This window comes from Eriocheir sinensis, chromosome 35 (genome assembly GCF_024679095.1).
Source record: "Eriocheir sinensis breed Jianghai 21 chromosome 35, ASM2467909v1, whole genome shotgun sequence".
Classification (NCBI taxonomy): Eukaryota; Metazoa; Arthropoda; class Malacostraca; order Decapoda; family Varunidae; genus Eriocheir; species Eriocheir sinensis.
The window spans coordinates 10636707-10660313 of NC_066543.1; the positions used below are offsets into that span (position 1 = coordinate 10636707).

Consider the following 23607-nt stretch of genomic DNA (forward strand, 5'->3'; position numbering starts at 1 on the left):
TAGCGACATTTTTCTTCTCCTTTTTTTTTTTTTCTTGAGCTGCTTCCTTTACTGTAAAAAAATAAATAAATAAAGGGAATAGAGTTTAATCGTTCCACTTTTATTTTGTTATTATCCGAAATATCTTTAGACGTTGTGATGTTTCTGATTCCATTGAGGTCGACGTAGATCTTTCCGCTTTTGTTCTCAATTAGTTACATAGAATTCGCCTTGCATTATAAGGAGGTAAAGGTATATATATTCGAATTACCTTCAGATGTTAGAGCGTTCCTGATCCTCCTAGCGTATCATAAAGTTTATAATTATCATGTTACTTCGGTTTTAGTTCTATTTCGTTGGCTTTGAGTGTAAGGGAGAAGAAGGTGTGTACATGGACTGTTCTGCGCATGTCGAGGTGGTTAAGGTCAAGAGAGAGAGAGAGAGAGAGAGAGAGAGAGAGAGAGAGAGACGCATTAGGTTGGCGAAGTACAGACTAGACTAGAAAATAACACCAAGGAAGACGTTACCTCTTTTTTTCTTCTTTTTTTTTAACTGTCAAACCTTCCTCCTCTGATTAGGTGAAGTAGACTCTCTCTCTCTCTCTCTCTCACATTATCTTTCTCTATCTCTTTTACGGTGTCCAGTCTTGACGTCACCCATACCTCCGTTAGTGAGAGAGAGAGAGAGAGAGAGAGAGAGAGAGAGAGAGAGAGAGAGAGAGAGAGAGAGAGTTAAAATAATATACAAGAAAACGGACACCATTCACTACGCATTTTATAGCAGTAGTAGTAATAGTAGTAGTAGTAGTAGTAGTAGTAGTAAAAGAAGAAGGGTTGGTATAAGAAACTGAATAAAGTATAGAAAGTAGTAGTAGTAGTAGTTAGTAGTAGTAGTAGTAGTAAAAGAAGGGTTGGTAAAAGAAAGAAATAATAAAAGAAAGAAAGAAAGAAAGAAGGAAAGAGAGAGGAGAGCAAGAGGGTGGCTAGGGTCGAAAATAAAACAAAGGAGGTTAGGGAGGAGAAGGAAGAGGAGGAGGAGGAGGCAAGAGGGGAGAGATAAGAGAGGGAGGGGGAGATACGACGACTGGGAGGGGGAGATAAGGGAAGAGGTTGCCAGCTGTACGAAACTTTCTTATTATTCATCGCGCTCTGCCTTCCCTCCCTCCCTTCCTCTCTCCCGTCCCTTCCCTCTCCCTTCCTAGGCTACGCAACATGTCCTCGTTTGGTTGTTGTTCTCTTGTTTGAAAAAAAGATGAAGAGAAGGATGAGAGAGAGAGAGAGAGAGAGAGAGAGAGAGAGCACTGATATTAGGCTTAGAAGGCTACCAAACTATAATAGCCTCTTAGATCATAAATTAAGTGAATATAGATAACCAGGGTGACGAATAAGAGAGAGAGAGAGAGAGAGAGAGAGAGAGAGAGAGAGCACAACATGGACATTAATAGTCCACTTCCCGCTAAGCCTAATTTCTCTCTTACGTCACCTTGCAACACTCCTTCACTCTTACATGATATTTCCGCGCCAACAGTTCCCACCTTGCTCTTATTCCTCTTGATCTCTTGTCCGAAAAAATATTATAGTAGGATACATGTTTCGTTATAGTGTATTAAGTTCCATGGGAAAGAAAATGTCCCTTACATAATCATAATTAACACACACACACACACACACACACACACACACACACACACACACACACACACACACACGATTACGTAATACAATTTTGAGACCACATGGGAAAGAGTCAGTAATGTAAGGATTTTTATATGATACGAATGAACTGAAATATATAAGGCACGGTGCAAAATTGATCCAGTGCTGCAATACAATCTGAGAACAAGCTGGTAAGAACACGTTACATGCAATCATAAATCACCGCGTCACGCATTTGCAAGTCACGTCACGCAGTAGAAAGTAATGCATTTAGGAGGTACATACATTATTCATTTGGAAGTCACGTCACACTTTTAGGAGTCATATCATGCATTTGAAAGTCACGTCACACATTTCAAAGTCAAGTGACGTCACGCATATCAGTCACTCACATCAAAATCACGCCACGCATCTCAAAGTCGCGTCACTTACTTCATAGTCACGTCACTCACTTCAAAGTTACGTCATTCACTTCAACGTCACGTCACTCACTTCAAAGTCACGTCACGCATCTCAAAGTCACATCACTCACTTCAAAGTCACGTCGCTCACTTCAAAGTCATGTCGCTCACTTCTAAGTCACGTCACCCACTTCAAAGTCACGTCACTCACTTCAAAGTCATGTCACTCACTTCAGAGTCACGTCACTCACTTCAGAGTCACGTCACTCACTTTAAAGTCATGTCACTCACTTCAGAGTCACGTCACTCACTTCAAAGTCACGTCACGCATCTCAAAGTCACGTCACACCTCTCAAAGTCACGTCGCACCTCTCAAAGTCACGTCACTCACTTCAAATTCACGTCACGCATGTCTAAATCACGTTATCCATTTGAAAGTCACGCCACGCCTCTCATTATCACGTTATCCATTCCCAGGCGGTGAAGAGTGAGCAGCACCCCGGTGGAGGCGCCTCACCCGGCCCCAAGCTGAGCGCCGAGCCCCCCATGAAGGAGGAGCCCGCCGAGCACTCCCCGCCCGCCCCCAGCACGCCACGGGCCCCCCAGGCGTCCCCGGGCCTCACGCCGGAGATGGAGGCGGCGCGGCAGCAGCTCACATCCATGATCCAGGGCCTGCCGCTGCTGTCCATGCTGCCCGCCCTGCACCGCCTTGCGCCAGGTAATAAGGCTGAGAGACCCCTAGCCCAGGCGCTACATTTGGAAAAGTGACTTTCTGTAGCATATAATCAATGTTTCAGCAGTTTTTGTTTGGTTTTGCCTGCTGACATCTTTGATCTTTTTAATGCAATGTGCCCACCAATCACAATAACCTTCCCATCACAGCAGCCGTGGTTAGCCTGGCCTCCAGTCTTGGCAGCATCAGCACCAACAACAGCACCAGCAGTGTGGCCCTCGGCGATGCCACCAATGGAGGCAGCAGCAGCGGCAGTGGCACCACCAATGGACGGACAACGTGTGTGTGTGGCATCCGCTTCAGCAGCCCCAGCAACCTTGAGGCTCACCGCATGTTCTACTGCACCCACCGACCCAACCTTCACTCAGGTGTGTGCCCCACGCAGGGAGGAAGGCATTTCCCCAAGACTTATTCTATGTAGATGTCCTTTGCCTACCCCAGTGGCAGCACAGGGGAGCTTAGGCCTCCTCAAATATTCTCTCAGCCCACCTTATCCTTCCCTTTAATCAAAACTAATCATGACTCCTTTCTCTTAACACAACTTCATCTCCCCCATGCAAAAAGGACACCCCCAATATCCCCCATAAATAGACATCCTATAGCTCTAGCTACCACAGGTCATCATAATGTAACAAGCTTGTGTTCAAGCAAAACAATGGCTGTGTTACTTGAGGGGTTTTCACTTGCATCCTGCATTATTTGATACAACAAGGTAAACAGATTTGGATCACAATATGATAATCATGGATAAAAGTAGACATTCATAACTAAGAAATAATTATGTAGACTGTTTATACATCCTCATAAAGGGAACTTAATATCTGCCACAGGGCCATAATTTCTGGGGGGTTAGGGGGTATAACCCCCAATTTTGTTCTATATTGACCTCAAAACATCCTTAAAAGTGCTTATTTTTTCAAAACAATTTCCCCCACCTGTGCATTCTTGCTTTGCTCACCACCCTGCCCCGCTCCATCTCATGAACTTGTGATGCCCTCTTGCCCCCACCAAAAAAATCTGCCAAAATTTTAGGCCTGTGGCTCCAAAGACAAATGTCAAGAATTAACCCTTTCATTAAGGAAGAGAATGAAAGTTTCTGTTTCCATTAAAATAACAACAAAACTATAAGTAGTGGTGATGATATTTCTGCCAGTGTTAAGCATTATCTTCAATTAGCATTCTTGTGCATGTCATCTCACAAGCCTGACTATTGCAGATAATGAGTCCACCAGCAGTAAGGACCATCAGGCCTCCACAACGAGCTTGAGTCCACGTGGTGATGGAGGCACCACCACAGATGAGGAGGAGGGAGGGCGAGTGCTGCGGTGCCCACACTGCCCCTACACCACCGCACACAAGCTGAGTCTCAACGGCCATATGAACATCCACACTAACCCTGAGGACGTGGCAAAGACCAGCAGTGCCTCCCACCCCCCCACTGCGACTCCTCAGGTCACCCTCACTGAGAACAGAGCCACCGACAGGTACTGCTCCGACTGTGACATTCAGTTCTCCTCGGTGAAGACATTCCGTGTGCACAAAGCCCACTACTGCCAGACACGCCATGTGCTAAAGGGGGGTGGCAAGAGTCCTGCACGGGAGGAGTCAGGGCCCGTTGCTCAAGCCAACACCCTCTCAGGGATGGTGAGTGCTGCAGCAGGGAGTGGGCAGCCCATCTTGGCACTGCCCACCAACCCTATCCTGCTGGTGCCCTACTCGCTGGTGGCAGGCGCTCAGCTGCTGCCTCCCCACGTCTTGCCACAGGCTGGGGCAGCGGTGGTCCTCCCCAATGGCCAGGTGCAACCATTGTCTCCTGGCCCCCTCCCTGGCCCTGCCCCTCCACCACTCCTGTCGCCTACAGCAGCAGCCACCCACACCCCCGCCTCAGCACCCCCAACCTCCCATCCCCCACAGGCATCCCCTCAGTCCAGTCCCATCACTCCCCCCAAACACTCACCCAAAGACGACTCAAGGCTGAAGCCCGTCAGCAGTGATGTGTGTGGGAAGAGGCGCGGGGAGGGAGAGTGTCCACTTGACCTGACCACCAAGAGGCCAAAGCTCACCATCAAAACTGACCTTATGAGCGATGAGGAAAAGGAGAACCGGGAGGTCAACACACCTCAGGCCCGGTCCCCTGCCCTCAAGTCCCGTCCAGGGTCTTCCCACGGGCCAGCTGGCGAGTTTGAGGGAAAGCTTTTGGCCTCTCCACCTCAACCATCACCCTCCAGTGAGGCTGAGGGGCAGGCAACTCCTCGCTCCCCTCGCCCCTCCTCAGCAGCCCCAACGCTTGGCTCCCCCAGAGGTCTCCCAGACTCCCCCAGACCATCCACCTCCACTCGCTCCCCCAACCAGCCACCTCAGGTTCCCACAGTTATCCCACAGTTGCCTCCAGGGTTCCCAAACCTCTTGGCAAGTCTTGAGAACCTAGGAGGCCTGTCACTGGCCAGTCTCCAGGGCCTGCAGGGCATGCCTCCAGAACTTGCCCTCAAGCTCCTTAACTCTGATTTGCTCATGAACGGCTTGGCACCCCTTGCTAACCCCCCAGTCATAGTCAAGCAAGGCGAGGCAAAGTGTAACGAGTGCAACATTGTGTTCTACAAGGAGGAGAACCTTCAGGTGCACAAGAAACACTACTGTGCCGCCCGCACTGTTGCTCGAGGTGAGGACGATCACCGGTCTGCTAGCAACAGGAGCCCTGCAGCAGCAACAGCAGGAGCTGGAGAAGGGGCAGCAGGTCCATCTAGACGCTCCCCCAGTGCTCTCCCTGAAGTAACGTCTCCACCAGCTGCCAAAGCCTCGCCATCAGTCAAAGACACTCCCAAGGGTAACAAGCCTCTGCTTCAGTTCATCTGTACAGCTTGTGGCATCAAGTTCACTTCTCCAGACAACCTCAAAGCCCACCAGACCTACTACTGTCCCAAGCGTGAGGGGGCGTCAGGAGAGGAGGGAGTCACCAAGGGCCTCTGGAGGTGTCCCCGATGCCGGTGTGCCATGCCGGAGACTCTGCAGGCAGCCCACCAGTGTGTGACTCCCTCCCCTGCCCCCTCCCATGGCTGGAAGTGCCCTTGTTGCCCTGCCATCTCCCCCACTGCAGCCGCTGCTCAGAAGCACCTCGAGACACACGCCGGCATCAAGGGTTTCCGCTGCACTATCTGTGGCTACCGAGGCAACACACTGAGGGGCATGCGTACCCACATCAGGATGCACTTTGAGAAAAGAACCAATGAGCTGCAAGAAGAAAACTTTATATCTTGCATCTTAGAGGATGATGACGGGAGTCGCAGGTCAGCGGAGATGAGGACAATGGCTGACCTGCCTCGTGTTATCTTGGAGAACCCGACTCTCTCTGCCCTGCTTGCTGAAGGAGCAGCTGACTGCTCAGAGCAGCCACTTTCCTGCCACTTCTGTCCCTTTGTAACGCCATACCGCACCAACCTGGCCAGACACTTGGCTGTGGCACACAAGGCGGGACTTGACGCCAAGCTGACTCAGGACATTCAGGCTCTCATCGAAGGCCACGTCATGAACTCTGCTGCCGAGCCTCCTGCTGCCAGTGAGTCTGAGAAACATGACCCCGTGGAGAATGGCAACCCGGTGAGCTCACCCCCACTCCCTGCCATCAAGTTGGAGCCAGAGGTCAAGCTGGAGGTGGAAGAGGTGGAGGAGAAAACCCGAACACCCTCCGTTCCCCTCTCTCCCGCTGAGGAGAATTCCAAAGCAGAGGCCACAAGTAATGGGGGCACGGCAGGCACCAATGGGCCAGATATACCTAGGTACTGCAAGGCGTGTAACATAACGTTCTCATACATGGAGTCCTTCCTAGCACACAAGAGGTTTTACTGCACCAAGCCAGAGTCCACCACCCCACCAGAGACAGCAGTCCAGTGACCCCCTGAGTGCTGGCCGCGGTCCCGGCACTGGCAATGTTCAGCTCTGCATGGTGGAGTCAATGTCTTGCTTCCTAATGCATTAACTTATTGGAAACTTGCTAAGCTTTAGTTGTACATAGTGCTGGTGGGGTGGTGACCTAATGCCATATCAGCTGTACATACTCTCCCACTCCCAATGGCAGTCCCCCACTAACCCTTAGCCAGTAGGATCCAGATGCAAAATATACAACATAAAGAGAGATTTTGAAGAACTATTTATATATATGCTTTATAGTCACTGTTTAACTGAGCAACAAGATTACTACTGACATGTATGTTGTCTCCTCACTTCTCAAGATCAGTCTGGCGAAGATACATATCCACCACCCTGTGTTTCACCTGTTTGTTGTATTTGCTATAAAAAAGGAAATGTGTGCGAGAAACAATGACTTAAGTGTCTCCGGTGATGACGTCTGTGGCAGATGGGAAAAGTACAGCCTCTTGCAAGCATTTAAACGGTTGTGTGTGTGGTTCTTATTGTAATGTGATCGGTTATGTGTTTAGAAAGAAACTGAGCTCTGGAAACTCAGAGCAGAATACTTGCTACTAAATGGATCAAAATAGAACCTGAAGAAGCATTTTTAGAGGTTGTATATGAGTGAGTGAAACATGCTGGCAAGTGAATGGCTATTTGTTTGAAGAAAAGTGTGAAGTAAAAGCTCAGAGTTGAGGTGTTGTGACTGAATCCTTTGTGTTTAGAAGAAGAATGAGAAAAGCAAGCTCTGAGCAGAATTATAAAGGTTTTCCGAGTGATTGGCTATACGTATTTTATGTTAATTAAGGAAGAGACTTGTGAATTGAAAGCTCAGAGCCAAAAGCTACTAAAGAGTCTCATCAATACAAACCATGAGTGTTGTCACAGACCCACAAGAGGGGCTGACCGGGGCTGCTGGAGGCCTGGAGGCGAGGGTGGTGTCTAGTCCTGCGTGTGTTGTGCCGTCAGTGAGGAAAAAAGACTCATCAACCCCCCCCCCCCCCCTAAACCCCCCTTCCAGCTCCTTCCAAATGACCACGTTAGGTTATCACGGAAATGAATACTTTAAGCTAAATGAGTGTAAAGTACTATCTTTAAAAAACTAACAAAGGAATTGTTTTCTTTTATTTCTTGTTTTGTTTTATAAGATTTATGTCCATATTAGGGTATTTCTGCCAAGCTAAAAGCACTCAGTTCAACCTTTTCTTTCTTATTCCGTTGTCCACATTTTTCTTCATGGTGCATTAATTTACTTCCTTTTAGGTGTGTCTTTCTCCCTATCCTTATTGTTATTTAATAATCTCCAAAAGGAACCAAATTTTCCAAACCTCTTATCATTTTTTTTTCAATTTTACTCAGTACAGAACAACATGTGATAGCTCCATGTACATGTCTAAATCATATTGTCTTGTGAGTGTTTCCTTGTGTGTGTGTGTGTGTGTGTGTGTGTGTGTGTGTGTGTGTGTGTGTGTGTGTTCTCTCTTTGGACAGTGTTTCTTCAATCCTCATTAAGGTTATCCAATGGCAGGGATATTTAGATCATGGAAGAGCTTAACAAGGATTTCCAGTCGGTTGTAGTCTCCCCTTGAAGAGAGAATGTGTGTCGCGAGAGTCTCTTAACTTCCGTTCAATACTCAGTCTTGTTTTCCCCGACCCTGGGACCTCTAAACTCAACTCAACTCACGCGTGGTTCATGTGGTGTCAAAGAATGCGTGTTTTGTATGTCTCGTCAACTTTTTGTATTTCAGTCTCGTTAAAACTATTCCAGAAGCTTATTTGATCTTGTAATTTCTTGTTTTTTTCTCCTGCTTTCATTAATGCCTCCACTTCAAGCACTGTCACTTGTTTTGTTTCGTAATAATTAGTTTCTTTAATCTTCTTACTCGTCTTGTGGAATGTTGAAGTGAATGGTCGACAGCAATTTGTTATATACACTGGTTTTTGTGTGAATGTTTTGTTTGTTATCATGGAATATTCTCTCTACATTTTTGTTGTTCTCATAACTATACAGTCTTGCAGTCTTATACACATGTTTGTTTCATTTCTAAGTATACAGCCCTACTCTCTTGTGTTATGTTCGTCAGTATTCTGCCTGGACGTTAATGTTATTGCTTTTCTCTACCCTGTTTTCTTTTCTGAAGGAAGTTGACATGTTACAGACCAGAGAGCATTGCAGATCATCAACCCTCAAACAGTTTCATTAATCAGTCTTACCTTGGTATATTCCCTAATGTTTCACTCCTCAGCATATTATGGTCTGTACTATTTTCACCACCCTTCAGATTGTCTCGTCTTTATCCCCTTCTCATAACCTCATAGCCCTATTTTACTCGGCGGCCTCTGTTGATACTTTTTTTCCTCATTTCAATATTCTCCGGCCTCCTCTGGAACCGTCCTAGGGTGTGATACAGAAGGAGTTTCTATATCACTGACTAGGGCAGCGTGTATAGTCTGGCTCAAGAAGGGCTGAAGTCTTAAACAATTTCATCTTTTCACCCTTCGAAGTCCTCGGTTCCTTTCACATACACCTGAAGCCCTCACAGCTCTTGCATCCCTTCTTCATCTTGTTACATATTCCTGCGCGTCTAACGTTTCTCTGCGTCTCTGTAAGGTTGGTCTGTGCCCCTTGTGTACCTCGAGCTCAGTGTGTTCCATAGCCTTCTCTCACTGTACCATATCTCATCCCTCGTCCCAACCCGTGTACTGCATTCTGCCCCCTCTGTGTACCATGGTTCTCTTTAGTAAAACTGATGTCTGTTTTACTTGTTTTTTTATACCCTTATAAATGTGACAAATGGGAGCTGTGACTAAGCGTACGTGTGTCTCAAGTCATTGCTTCGAAACTCCTGCGCAATGATGTCACGGGTCATCTCGGCGCAGACAGCACAGCGCATCCATCGTGGTGCGCAGCTCATGTCTCACTTGAGTGTCGAACCGCGTGTGGGAAGGTTGCCTGCTGCGGGAGAGGTGGACTTCAGGGGAGGCGCAGTGAACAGTTCGTCAATGGTTCTTTCTGTTCACCGCTGCAAAACCCTCGTGATCATTGGTAAGCAAGTATTGTAATACTCTTATCCCTTCACTGCAACTCAAGTCAGTTTCATAGTCCAACACAGTGTCTTTGAAATAGCCCGAAGCAAACTATTCAATCTACACTCCATAATGGTTAGGGTTTGGATGCAACTAACATCAGATAGTTTACACAAGAGATTTTCCGTATGGTTTCCTCAACTTTCTTAACTTAAATATAAACACTAAACACTACACAAGAAATTTTCGAAGTCCCTGTTATTTGTTTGGGGGCTCACTAACCCAGCCGTCATGGCGAACTGAGAAAGTGGCCCTATATTCTTGCCCCGAGCTTGGGAAATCAGTGAAGAGTACTGTGTGAAATGGGTTAACCACCTATTTGTAATTAGCATCCCTCAACAGGTATTCAGAAAGGGAAGCCTAAAACAGAATAGAGTTAGATATCACATACACCATTAGAACTTTTATATAACCATTTGACAATATGTTAAGGGTATCCAACGGCCCTTGATCGAATGATTGTTGCAAGTAAAACAACAAAGGAGAATGTATCGATATATTACCAAACGTCATACGCAGTGTAATGATTGATAAACTATACGCAGTGTAATGATTGATAAACTATACGCAGTGTAATGATTGATAAACTACATAACTACTGTCAGCATGGTTGAGTACTATTTATCAAGAAGGGAGGAGAGAGAGGAGGAACAACGGTGTTATGGCATGTTAATAAAGGGCAAGTAAGTTAACCTTCACGACAGATTACAAGACGCGCGTGACATCCATCGCATTTTTTTTTTTTTTTTTTTTGGGGTATTTCGTTGGGGATATACCCCAATGGAGGAAGGCGGAGCATGCCGCGCCACCCCCCAGGCGGCTGGTAGAGAGATACCCAATTCTTTCAAGGAGGCCCAACAACGGGGCTGAGGGTGTCTGAAAGAGCCCACCTTTCCACCCTCATGGCACAGGATAGGTCTCTAACCCATACGCTCCAGGTGCCCTGCCGAAGCGCAAGGCCGAGACTCTACCACGGGACCCCCCTCATAATATGGTTGCATGAAAAAAAAAAAAAAATAGTGAGTTTGTAGCTATGGACATTTATTAATTGATTCAAGCGATCGTAATTATGCTGGAGCAGTAGTTATTTTCCGTAGGAATACTAAAATTTCATTTTTCGCTCAAATTTGCATATACTGACATTGGGACGATTGGAAAAAAGCCTCGATAATATAGGTCTATTGACATCCAAGTTCACTAAATTCTGTTCAATTTTTACGATGTTCATTTAGCGAGGAACAGGCGCAGCGCCATAAATATCTAGGACACACACACACAAAACTTAATTGATTCATTTAAAAAAAAATAGTAATAATCGTTGTGGTCAGGTTTAGTTATCAATTCCCTGTGTACAGTTCCTATCTCTTGGCAATGACTTTCTTCCTTTTATATATCAGTCGCAGGTGTGAATCATATTGTACCGATAAAGTGATAATATTGCTGAATAGTGAATACAGAGAGTAACAAACACTATCGTAGTTATCATTTTAACGATTATTCACAGATTTCTATATGCGCTCGCCTCTCCAGTGAGAGTGAGTGAGTGAGCGTTAATGGAGACTGTGCTTCTCATAAGAATTTAAATGCAGGAAAGTAGTCGTTTTTAGTGAAAATGACCCCAGAATAATAAAAAGGCTATATGGTGTTCCGTTTGGCCTATTAGTGGTCTGGCCCATCTATAGCTATTGCTTTTGGTTGATTGATTGTTCATTGTTGCGTAGAGGTAGAGTTCTTTAAATCTCTATTGTCTTAATTATGAGTGTCGCTACATCCCTTTTTGACGACCACTATGGTTGTGATAGTTGTGATTGAATGTCGTAGCATGGTAGTAGTCTATATTCCCGAGCGCTGGTCCCGGATGGTAAGGCCTCAGGACAAGTGAACACTCTTTCCGAGGTTTGTGACCAGAAGGGAGTTACTTGTTGTGGGATTAATTACGGAAGGTGGGAGGATTTCCGTGTGAACCACTTTTGACAATATTAAGAAAATGGATGGTGATAATATACTATGGGGGGGGCGTGTGTAAGTGTTCAGTAATCTCAAACGAGCGGGAAAACAGGCTACAAATGATTCACAGTAAGGTTTTATATAAATACGTATTTAGTTTAATTTAAAGGTTAGCAGAGTACTAAAATGAATGACTGACAGGCTGTATGCCTCTAATCTAACTAGCTACCGGCACAAGGAAGATTTGGGGAAATACTCGTAATGCTTAGCTCTGGTTGCTGGAGGAGGAGAGGCAGGAGCTGGCGTGAGCGTCGGGCTCGGCAGGGGACGTCCACGATGGGAATGGGCGGTCCTGGTGATGGACAGACGGGCGCCGGTTGGTGTGGAGAGGCGGGCGCCACTTGGTGTGGAGAGGCGGGCGGCTCGGGGCAGTGTTTTGGGGGCCCGATCTCTTCCCGCCTCTTGTTGGTTTGTGGTGGTTTTCGGGGGGCTGAGTGGAGAGATGGACACCTCTCTCACTCAACTCCAACTCGCTGCCTTTCTTGCTTCCTGCTGCTCGTCTCCTGACTAGCCCGCCTCACACAGCAGGCCGTGGGTGGTGTTTGGGTCGGGGGCTGAGAGGAAAGATGGACACCTCTCTGACCAGCCCGCTTCTCTGTGGTTTCTCGCTGCCGCTCCTTACTGTAGTGGTGTTCGTCTCCACACGTCTCCCAAGCTTGCCTCTTGCTGCAGTGGTGCTTGTCTCCTCACTGGCCCGTGGGTCTCCTTGCCCTCGCCTTCTCGCCTTTGCTCCTCGCTAAGCTCCTCCCCCTTCTTCATGTGACTCCCTCTCGGCATTACAATCAAACCCTACCTACCTAACTAACTAGTTATTGGTTTCTTAGGGGGTTCGAGGCTTTGAGATGAGGGATTTCAGTAAGTCTCGTTTATATATTCGCTCATTCGCTCGCCGTGTTATCTTCTCATAACCTTTTACGCACTTACATTCCTTAGCCACCCATTCACTCCCTCACTCATTCACTCTTTCACTCATTCACGCTCCCACTCGCTCACACTTACTCACTCTGTCACTCACTGACTTACTCACATTCTCTCGTTCATTCACGCACTCGCTTACACTTACTCACTCTGTTACTCACTGACTTGCATACCCTCTCGCTCACTCACATTCGGAACGTTACAGTTGCAAGTAAAACAACAAAGGAGAAAGGAGGAGCATGCCATCCCAACCCCCAGGCAGTACAGAGTTTGCTTTTTATGCTTTAAATATATAGAAGGTACAAGTAGGCATAAAGGTCTATACTCAGAAGCACGGAGTTAGCTTATAGAGAACGGAAATAGCAGTATATAATTACATGGAACAAGAGCACAGAACGTTAAATCTTAAAACTGCTGAGAGATACATGCCTCATACCGCCCGTCTAACAATCAACACCCCAAGGAATTATCTACCAACTATGGGAAACGAGGGAAAAATAATTAAGGTGAAGACCATTAAAATGCTAACTATTGTCGAGCTGCTGGTGTGAAGGTAGCTTATCATGTGCCTTTTGACTTGTATCACTTCGTAGGTGCTCCTGATCCTCTCTTCTGCATATTCTCACACTATTATTACTATATTTATCCTTTCAGACTATATAAGTAGAATGTACCATCGCAGAGTAATTTTCATGCGCTCCGAACCAAAGAGTCTATGCTCGGCTTCGGCCCAAAATTACTAGATTGTCGTACTCAGCCTCCCATGTTTACTGATTTGGGGATTTCCGACCAAAAAACTGTCTTCTCCACCCCAGTAACTAGATTCATATGTAGTTATTGGTAAAATGGTTAATTATTGGTGTTTGGGGGCAATAGTTATGGGTCAAAACCTGGTAAATCCGATGCTCTGAGTACGATAATCTAGCAATGGTGGGAAGGCCGTGAAATCCTACCAAAGTCAAACAAGATAAAAGCTGCCTGAGATAACAAGCTGATGTGTCCAAAAAAATATCATATGGCCAGGTTCACGTTATTCCGAGGTTTACATTTTACTTGTGACCTCTGAACCAGCGTTGCCAGATTATCGTATTCACCACATTGTATTCATCCTTTTTAAGCCTCAAACTCTCGTACCTACACAAATGACGATAGATTATTGAAGTTAGCGTTAAAACTCTTACTTACTGATGTTTCTTTGTGCTTTTTTGCTATAGTTATCGGTCAGAAACTACGAAAATACCTCCCTTGTTGTGCATTCATTCCTACCATTGTATCTTTTTAGTTTCATGGTGCTACCTACTCATGTATTACTAGTTGTATAATCACATTCTGCCCTGCCTGGGGGTTGGGATGGCATGTTCCTCCCTTCTCTCTTGTTGTTTACCTGCAATAATAAACTATCAATCAATCAATCAATCAGTTTCATGGTGCTACCTACTCATGTATTACTAGTTGTATAATCACATTCTGCCCTGCCTGGGGGTTGGGATGGCATGTTCCTCCCGTCTCCCTTGTTGTTTACCTGCAATAATAAACTATCAATCAATCTACCTGCAACAATAAACAATCAATCAATCAATGCGATGAGTACGATAATTTGGCACCGCTGCTCCGAACCCTCCGCCAAGAGCCCAAGACCCAGACCGCAACACTAGCCCGCACTGGTTTCAGGGTCGTGAGTCGTGACGTCGTTGCTGCCGGTGGAGTGCGTCGCTTGTTCTTGGTCAGCAGTGAAAATTCCCTCATCAGCCGCCCGGAGAACCAGGAAACACTGCCCAGCCTGAACAGAGCGCGCAGCCACCACCATGTCTCTGGCACGGACACTCTCCCGCTCCCTGCCCCTGCTGCAGACCCGGGCCGCCCCCAGGGTCGCCGCCCCCGCCGCCGCCTACCACGAGAAGGTGAGTGCCTCCCCCTGCACCTGGAACACCGGGCCGCCAGGGGGGAAGTTGTAGAGGAAGGCCACGATATAGACACCCTGACAGTTCTGACGTTGCGCAAGGAACAGTGACTTGGGTAATTGCGTATTGCCTAACCTTCAACCCATCAGAGTGCGTCGTTTGACACTAAGGGCCGTGTTACAAGTCCAATCCAAGAAGTTTCTGGTAGCTACAGTGTTGTTCATCCCAAAATCTGTAAGGACCCAAAACTTCTTGGATCTGGATATTAATGCGCAGGGCTCAGCAACCCCCCCCCATTAGAGATTAGGTTGTGTAAAGTTCGGTTGGAGTAGCCATGCTCCCCCACCCAAACAACCCCGATTTCCCACAGGTTCCCCAAGATCGTTAGGGGAAGGGGATTAGGCCTTTTTCTTTACTTTTTAAGTACTTGCGCCTTCATATTATGGTTGAGGGACATGTATTTCATCCCTTAACTATAATATGGAGGCGTAATATCATATTTTGTAGGTGCGGAGTCAATCTCCACCATTACCCTGCACTGCATTCAGGGTCTAAAGAAGAATCCATGATGTAAATTTTAACTTTGCCAGAGGTGGCTACCCTCTCGTGAATATTACTCACTATATCCTGTTATCTTGAACTATTTATCATTTAAACCTGTGGGGGAACAAAGGGGGAAACCTTTATTGTTAGGTGGTTCAGGTTCAGGTAGATTGCGGAAGTCTTGCCTTTGAATCGGCACTTCATGATGTGGTCTTTGTGGACTTGTGGTCTGGGTGTGGGTCTTATATCTGATTTAGCTTCACTATATTGATTTCATCTTTTTCTCTCGTATTTCCCAGAATTTATAAATCGTTCTTTTACTTTGTTCAATCACTTGCTCATCAAAAAGGAGTCTTCCGATTATACTTTCTTCATCTTCGTCATAGGGTCGTTGCAACATTAAATTTTTCCCCCGTTCTTCTCTATAAGCATCACACTGCAGCAAAAAGTGGTTCAAGCCTTCTTTAACAGCTCCACACATTACACAGATTATTGGCTCATTCTTAAATCTTTTTCTATCCCCTATCTATCTATTTGTATGGCATTTAAACATAATGATCGACTCTTCACTGTTGTCATATATTTCCTCTTGCCCTCCAATTTCTTTTCTCCATACTCTTTACAGCTTTAAACTTTCCTTTTCTTGCACGGTGCTTTTCCACTTGTCTGTGTCCCACTTTTTCGCCAACTTTAGCATTACTAACTGCTGTTCCTCTGATCCCCACTAATCTTCTGTCCTCCAACAAACCCTTTATCCATTTATTCTTCCTCTTTTCCAGTCTCATTTCCTCAACCACCCTCTCTAGGGGGTTGTTACTTTCCCCTCTCAATATGTGCTGCAAGTATTTCAGTTGCCCCTCCATTATCCTTCCCTTCATGCTGGAAATTCCTATTTCTCCCCTTAACGCCGCTTCTTGTGTGTAGCTAGGTGCTCCCGGTATTTTCCTTCCTACACTTTTCTATTCTTTGCAGTTTTTGTATTTCTTCTTTGTTAAAATCAATCACATTTGCAGCATATAAGATTCCTGGTAGGGCTATACTTTTCCAATACACCTTTCCTGTTGTTAATCTTGCACAACTTCTAGCAATTACGGAGTACGTTAGGTTGGCCATTTTTACCGCTCTTTCCTGCATTATTTGTTTTTGTTGTTTGAATAAGTTTCTGCTGTCATTAACAGTTATTCATAGGTATTTCCATTTGTTGCTAACCTTTATACCTTCTATTTCATTAGGTTTTTCTTTCATATTAAATATAATAATATTGCTTTTTTGCTTATTAATTTCTAGGCCACATTCCCTCCCTGATGCCAATACTTGTTCTATCACCTCTTTTGCTGGTTAGATTAAACTAAGGGGAGATCTTGCCCCCCTCATTACGTTGTGATGTTATGTTTGGTTAGATTTGTTAAGTTTATTAATATACCGGTACATTAAATGTTTGTCGTACACCTTTGCTACACACTTGTCAGTATGGCAGGCACCGATCGAGGCGGCCACTCACCTCTGGCAGCAGCAGAGTCCGCCTCCCTCTTTTCTGGTACTGTGGGGATGATGCTTATTTTATTTATTTATTTTTTTTTTTTATGTAATTGATATTTGTTATTACCCTTTCACACACCAATGACATCTTTGGCTGTCATCAGCTTCTGAGGCTAAGAGGTGCTAATGATAACTTTGGCCATCATTACAAGAATGTTTTAAAAGAAAGGGTCACTATAAGGATGATGCCCAGCCAGTGGGCAGACCTTAGCTGGCCTTGTGAAGTAAAAAAGTTTTTTTATTTTTTATTGAACAGGTTATTAATAGATTTTTAAAGTCAAAAGTGCATATATTGCATGTTGTCCATCTTATATTTTTTTTCACATTCACTTTTGCAGATAATGTTCTCCTTTACAGATAATAAATATAATAAAGTACAAATACCGTCATCTCACAATAAGACCAAATTCATCTCTTTAGGATGATCAATAACTGCCTCCACGCTGCAGTGGTTATGTTCTTTGCTGTGAATCTGCAGGCCTGGGTTTAAATCCTGGCCTGGGCAGTCAGCATGCAGTCCACCCATCTGTTCATCCTTTCTTTTGGGATGGTAGATCAGTGGGTACCTGATGAAACCTGGGGAAGGTAAACTGGTAACTCAGATGTTACACTGGCCCTGTGCTGCGTTATAGGGTTCTCTCTCACTGCAGGCTCAAAGGGTGAATGGGAAAGAAATCAACACCACTGCCAAGCACAAACAGCTTATTCTCCCAACTTTATTTTTACCATAAAATCAACGAAACTAAAATGTCCATGTGACTGGTACCCCCCAGCTTCAGTTGGTCAAGTGCATTTCATGTCTTTCTACAAACACCTCTGATGTGAAAGGATTATTGATATTTGTTATGTGTCAAAATGACAATATGGAAGTGGAAGAGGAGGAACAAAATTCTGGCAACTAGTATTTTTCACAGGGAATAATTAGCAATTCACAATAAACGCATCAAAAATTACCAGAAATAAAGCTTCATACAGCATTGTGTGGTGGGTGAAGTTAAAGATATTTACCAGAACAAGGGCTGCCTCTAATCTCTTATTACTATATTTCCCAGAATATTTGGTATTAATCTAGTTTTATATCCATCGCACTGCAGAATTTGACATTTTCTTCTGACGGGTATCTTGTCATACTATTCATCTTTGTAATCATTTCCTGGGGAAATGGCTTGATTTGGGATTGGGAGGAGGGGCTAGAAGGTAATGTTTGGTTTGGTTAGATTAAAATCAGGGGGTCTAACTTGTAATATGCTTCACAATATGCCATTGTCAGTATGGCATTTGAGGCAATAGCTCAACTCCAGCAGAGGCAGAACCTGCCCTCTGCATGGTCATGTGAGGATTTAAGTCCTAAATTTTCAATATGTGTATTTACCTATTTGTTGTTTAGTACAGGGCCTGAGCTCAAGCTTGTACGGTCCTGTCTCCCAATCTATATTTGGACACTGCCTGCTTCAACAATGTCTGCTTAGTCCATTCCATGTATCCACACCCCTGTATGGAAAACTGTACTTCTTTGCCTTTTAAACAAGTCCCCTTTCTCAATTTCTTGCTGTGTTCTCTTAGTTGCCTCCTCACTTCCATCTCAATTAAATCATTTCTATCCAACACATCCACTCCACTTGTGTTCCTGTACACTGCTATCAGGTCTCTTCTTTCTTTGAGTGTTGGTAAGCCCAGTTCCTCCAATCTAGTCTCGTATGACAGATTTAATAGTTCTGATACCATCTTAGTTGCAATCCTTTTGAATCCTTTTGAGTTTCCTAATATCCTTTTTCCTGTGTGATGACCAAACATGTGCATGTATGTGTGTATCATTATTATTGTTATTATTATACATGCATGTTATTATTATTGTTATTATTATGAGTGAAACTTAATTTTTGAGAATTTTGATTTGATTGCTATTAATCACCAGTGCCATGTCTGTACGTAAATATACGGGCAACCCGATCCATCCCCTCAGTGCCATGTCTCTATATATGTATATAGACCACAGTTTAAAAAACTGCAGCATGTTGCCAGTGTGCTCAAACTTGCTTGGCTTGTAGGCTGGCCTTTGTTCTGCCAATCCCATCCTCCCTCCTCCTCCTCCTTCGACCCAAGCCGCGCCCCCGGAACACCGAGTCAGTCTCTGCCTTACCGTCATTTGGGAACACTGTCACATGTGTTATTTACATATGAATGTCGTCAATATTGTTATAATTCATGCATATAAGTGTACAGAACAGTGTTATAAGTCATAAATGTAATACTATTATAGACGTCAAAGGTTATTTAAATATTATTACTGCCACAACACAATAAATGTGTGTCACTGTTTGAATGTAATCTGTGCCACTGTGTCACCTTCTATATGTGTTAAATGCATGGCTTCCCTCACGTATGTGCGTAAATATACTCAAAACCTCATGATATACCTCATACAAGAGTGTGTGCACCAAAAAAACTACATCACTAACTCGCACCACATCTACTTAAAAAATTATCAAGTTCCAGTCCAGGTTATCGACTTTCACCTAATATTGTAACTGCACAAGCCATTTTGTCATAGAAAACATAAACTGAAGTGTCCAAAATGCACATATTTATTGTTTTATGTCATGATATAGTGATTAAGCCAAAAAAAAAAATTAATTGCTCAGCACCAGGAGGTTGGCAGACATCATTGCCTCTGGCACTGAAGGGGTTAATGTTCAATATCTATTTGTGGAAATCATCAGGTTTGGGGAGGGAGGAGGGGGAGGTATATTTGGAGAACAGTAAGCAGGTTGATTAGCAATTTATCAAAACACCTGATTTGAGCAGTTTTGTACACCATTGATGAGACGGGGAACTTGTAGGTGTTCACTGAATGTTTTCTCTCAAAATTAGCAATGACACTAACAATTAATAACATTTGAAAATGGTAAAATTAACCCGTGGGCATCGGCAATGGGAAAGTTGAGAAGTGGTAACATTACACTGCATTTTGAGACTAAGAAAAGAGCATATCATCATCAGAGTACTCCTCTCATAACCATAAAGCCATTAAAAATATTTACTTTTACTCAAACTCCATTCTTTTTGGGTGGTGGTTGTTACAAAATAAACAGTCTCCTGACACGTGGCATCTAGCTGAGAGTCACTTGTTGTCTACTTTAGATAATTTGACAAGTGAATACTGTATGGATAACTAATTCAGTCTGCCATGACCTTACAGCACCACCTATGACAAATAAGCCCACCTCAAGATGAGTCACTCACCACAATGACCCAGGGCATGCATGGTGGGTTGCTCTATGCCGCCACCATTTACAATTGGCTCTAATTAGGCGTTTTGAGCCGAGCCACAAACGGGCTCCTCCGTTTCAGCAGACCGACTCGTGGGAGCCCAAAAATGGGTCTGCCGACGCTGCCGGGTTAAGGGATTTTAGGGGGTGGAGCCCCCTGGATAGGTTAATTAATATATTCAGTTGATTCTGTGACAAGAAGTGGTACAGGTAACTCTAGATTTACACGAGTATTGTGTTCTTGAAGAGGTCGCGTAAATCAAAAACAATGTAAATCAAATAAGAGGTAGGTTTCTATCGAAAAATAATTATTCACTTCATTTAGTGGAGAGAGAGAGAGAGAAATATCCATATCACCGAGATATCCACTCGGGCACTCGGTCTCAGCCTCACTCGTGTGAGGAAGAAATGAGGGACACCATGAGCGACTGGCTAGTATTGGTACCGGTACCGTACCATATAGCTGGTACCGTTAGTACCGGTACTGGTACCTGCCCACCCCTATTGTTGAGTAGCGTGGCAGCGTGGGTACTGTATTGTTGTTCAAGTGGCGCGCGGAAAGAACTGAGCTCAGCTGTGTGGCCACAGCGCTGTGTGAGTCCAGTTGCGTGAGACATCTGGTGGCCACTCCGTAAAATATCGCATATAAGTGAAAAAACGTGTAAATTGAACATTTATATGGATTTTGGGCCCCGCGTTATTTAAAAAATGTGTATATTAAACATTTATATGGATTTTGGACCCCGCGTTATTTAAAAAACGCGTAAACCAAACACGTGTAAATCGAGAGCTACCTGTATCAAGCAAGAATACCCTCCTCTACAGAAGGGTTTTGGGCAGGTTAGTATCAGGAGTAGGGAATTTCAATAGATGTTATTGAGTTACTGACTGTGTAAATTTGCTGTTGCCCCTCCAGGTAATCGACCACTATGAGAACCCTCGCAATGTTGGATCGATGGACAAGAACGATGTGACGGTGGGCACAGGCCTGGTGGGGGCTCCAGCGTGTGGGGACGTCATGAAGCTGCAGGTGAAGGTGGATAGCGACGGGAAGATCATCGATGCCAAGTTCAAGACATTTGGTTGTGGCTCAGCTATAGCCTCCTCGTCCCTGGCCACCGAGTGGGTCAAGGGGAAGACAGTAAGTTGTTGAGGAAACACTTCAGAATGTGCCTTGGGTTTGCTCGGCAATTTGTCTGCACCATGCAGTAAGTAATTGTAATAATTTGTGATTTATTTGCCAAGAAAGCCTTATACTGTAAAGCATACAGTAGGTAATACATACTGTCCTCTCTTGCTTCTTACCAGTGAAGATGGTGGCAGTGTCCACCGAAACTGTCTGGTAAATATACCTCAAAATAGTCATGACAGGTTTTTTTTCTCATTTTAACTCTCTTGAGCAGGGCTGTTCAACTATTATGAGCAAAGGTCCAGTTAGACAAGTTCAGATGTATGTAGAAGTCCATAAATGTTGTAACTGGACCCCAGGCTCCAGGAGTAGAAAAATCTAGCCTAGCTAAGTAACCTGAAGGTCCTGGCAACGGATTCTTGCAAGTGTATTTCCTCAACCTTGACTGACTGTCAGTGCAAGAATGCATCGCCAGGATCTTCATGTTATTTAGTTATATTTTTCTACTCCTGGACCCTGGCGTCCAGCTACAACACTCAGAAGGTCCAGATTCTGACCACAGGCTGCCAGTTTAGTAGCCCTGCTCTAGAGTATATAGTCATTTACTGATGTGAGTATTGATTGGAACAGTGCTCACAAATTGGGTCCTTCACTGAGCTCTACCTGCCATCTGATGGCCCTGGTAGAACTACCAAAAAAAATATGCATACGGCGTACGTCCATATAATTTTTCTCATAGCTATGTTATAGAGACACTTGACTTACTAGTAGTATTTAAGAAATGGGGAAATGCAAGAAATAGGAGATTTAAATATATTTTTTCCCACATAAACAATCGTCACATGCTCTGTTGTTCCTTTAGAGTTCCATATATAGTAAATGTAATATTATAAGATACTAAAGATGTGTATTATGATTTAAATTAGAAATATGAAATAAGTATAATGCTTGCTGCCGGCAGCATGCGATATGCCTAGCAGCAGTGTAAACAACCTCCCACACTCTGATTGGAGGGACAGAGGAATCTATCGTGTTGAGGCAGCGGCGTGCCAGCCAGAGGAATGTTGAGTGGCAAAATTTTCAACACTACCTTCCACCACTACTATAAGATTGAGAGCATGGCACCGTGCCAGACTTTTCTTTTCTTGCATGATGGAAATATCTACCCAAGAGGCTGCATTCATGCATTCCTATTAACCACGGGATGGAGTGTTGAAGGATATATCGATGAATGCTCTTATTTTGCCAACAGTGTTCATTATAATGACATGAATAATGTACAGCACTCAGATTTTTTGGTGTAAACATAATGGTGACCGTTACAACTGAGGTTTCGCTAGTTTGGTACAGAAAAATGTCAATTAAGCCTCGCTGGACCCCAGTACACCGCATGTTTGGCTCTGGCAGGGCCAGTTCAGTGAAGGACCCAATTGGGAGGCATGCTCCAGTACAGAGGTCAGATAAATGCCACTGATGAAGCTTCAGTCTGCCATTAAAGAGTAGTCACAGTCCAAGATATGTTATTATCTGGCTATACTAGGTATGTGGTATGGAAGATTTAGGTATAGTTTTAAAACAAGTTGTATAAAATGCAATATAATTTTAATTTAATTTTGCAACTGATTATTTCAGCTTGATGAAGCATTAAGGATCAAGAATGTTGATATTGCCAAAGAACTGAAGCTGCCCCCAGTAAAGCTTCATTGCTCCAGTAAGTGCTATGCTCCTCCTCATCATCATCTCTGATGAGAAGAGCCGTGTCACATTTTCCTCTTTCTCCTGATATACAAATATTAGTAGGAAAGATACATAGGAATTAGAAGTGGTGAACACACCCTGATGAGAAGTATGCCAGGTGTCATGTCATCCTCTTTTTCAGTGCTTGCCGAGGACGCCATCAAGGCAGCGCTCAGTGACTACCGGGTGAAGCAGTCCTCCAAGGAGAAGCTGAAACAAGAACAGCAGTAGGTAGTATTAAGGGAGAGTCCACAAAGGATATTTCATTTTAGCTGGAAATACATATGGATTCATTCTGTAAAGATCATGTCATAATACTCATAAATGTACGTGACAAGCAAGTTATTCCTGAATATTGCAAAGATGCTACTATCAGTTTCAAAATTCAACCAGATTGCATCAACTTTTTATTAATTTTTAACCATACTTGCACAAGTTCCATTCACTTTCATGACTTAAGTAGTTTTCTAGCCAACCAACTGCAGCTTTTATTGGGTAAGTTTAAAACTACCTATCTATTATATACCTTAAAATTATTTAGTTTCAAATTTTGTAGATACTCTTTAGCATTGTACATACAGTGTGATGTCATTGTTATCCCATTTTTTCATTCATCTTTTGTCACAGGCTCATCTAAGTTACAGTACAGCCTACCTAATTAGGTGTTAAGTTCAGCAGATATTTAATGCATATGAAAATATTTAGCTTTACAAAAATTCTATATTGTATATATGACAAAACTGGATTTGATTAAAAATTTAAACATTTTGAAGCTATCTCAATTTAATAGTTCTGATGCCAAACTC

At 44.1% G+C, this 23607-nt stretch overlaps 2 protein-coding genes across 4 annotated transcripts in view; both read left to right on the forward strand.

Moving 5' to 3' along the window:
- The window catches only part of LOC127007371 (zinc finger protein ush-like), a 44706-nt gene extending 35276 nt beyond the window's left edge, over window positions 1-9430 (forward strand). For 2 of the 3 annotated variants that reach the window (XM_050878265.1, XM_050878267.1), the window contains exons 4-6: window positions 2513-2753; window positions 2918-3136; window positions 3985-9430. In XM_050878265.1, coding sequence (XP_050734222.1) covers window positions 2513-2753; window positions 2918-3136; window positions 3985-6656 — 3132 coding nt within the window. In that variant the 3' untranslated portion in view covers window positions 6657-9430. The remainder of the gene's footprint in view (window positions 1-2512; window positions 2754-2917; window positions 3137-3984) is intronic. The other variant, XM_050878266.1, reaches the window with a different exon arrangement.
- A 4893-nt stretch (window positions 9431-14323) lies between these two features.
- LOC127007374 (iron-sulfur cluster assembly scaffold protein IscU-like) lies at window positions 14324-23569 on the forward strand. Its single transcript, XM_050878271.1, has 4 exons — window positions 14324-14584; window positions 20852-21076; window positions 22697-22775; window positions 22944-23569. The coding sequence occupies exons 1-4, from the start codon at window positions 14489-14491 to the stop codon at window positions 23030-23032; spliced, it is 489 nt and encodes a 162-aa protein (XP_050734228.1). The 5' UTR covers window positions 14324-14488; the 3' UTR covers window positions 23033-23569.
- The last annotated feature ends 38 nt before the right edge of the window (window positions 23570-23607 follow it).

What these genes read in the sequence shown, in the direction of transcription:
- LOC127007374 (XM_050878271.1), top strand. Translation starts at nt 14,489, where the DNA reads ATGTCTCTGGCACGGACACTCTCCCGCTCCCTGCCCCTGCTGCAGACC. An exon ending in CCGCCGCCTACCACGAGAAG is followed by an intron (nt 14,585 to 20,851) that starts GTGAGTGCCTCC and finishes TTGCCCCTCCAG; the next exon opens with GTAATCGACCACTATGAGAA. An exon ending in AGTGGGTCAAGGGGAAGACA is followed by an intron (nt 21,077 to 22,696) that starts GTAAGTTGTTGA and finishes TGATTATTTCAG; the next exon opens with CTTGATGAAGCATTAAGGAT.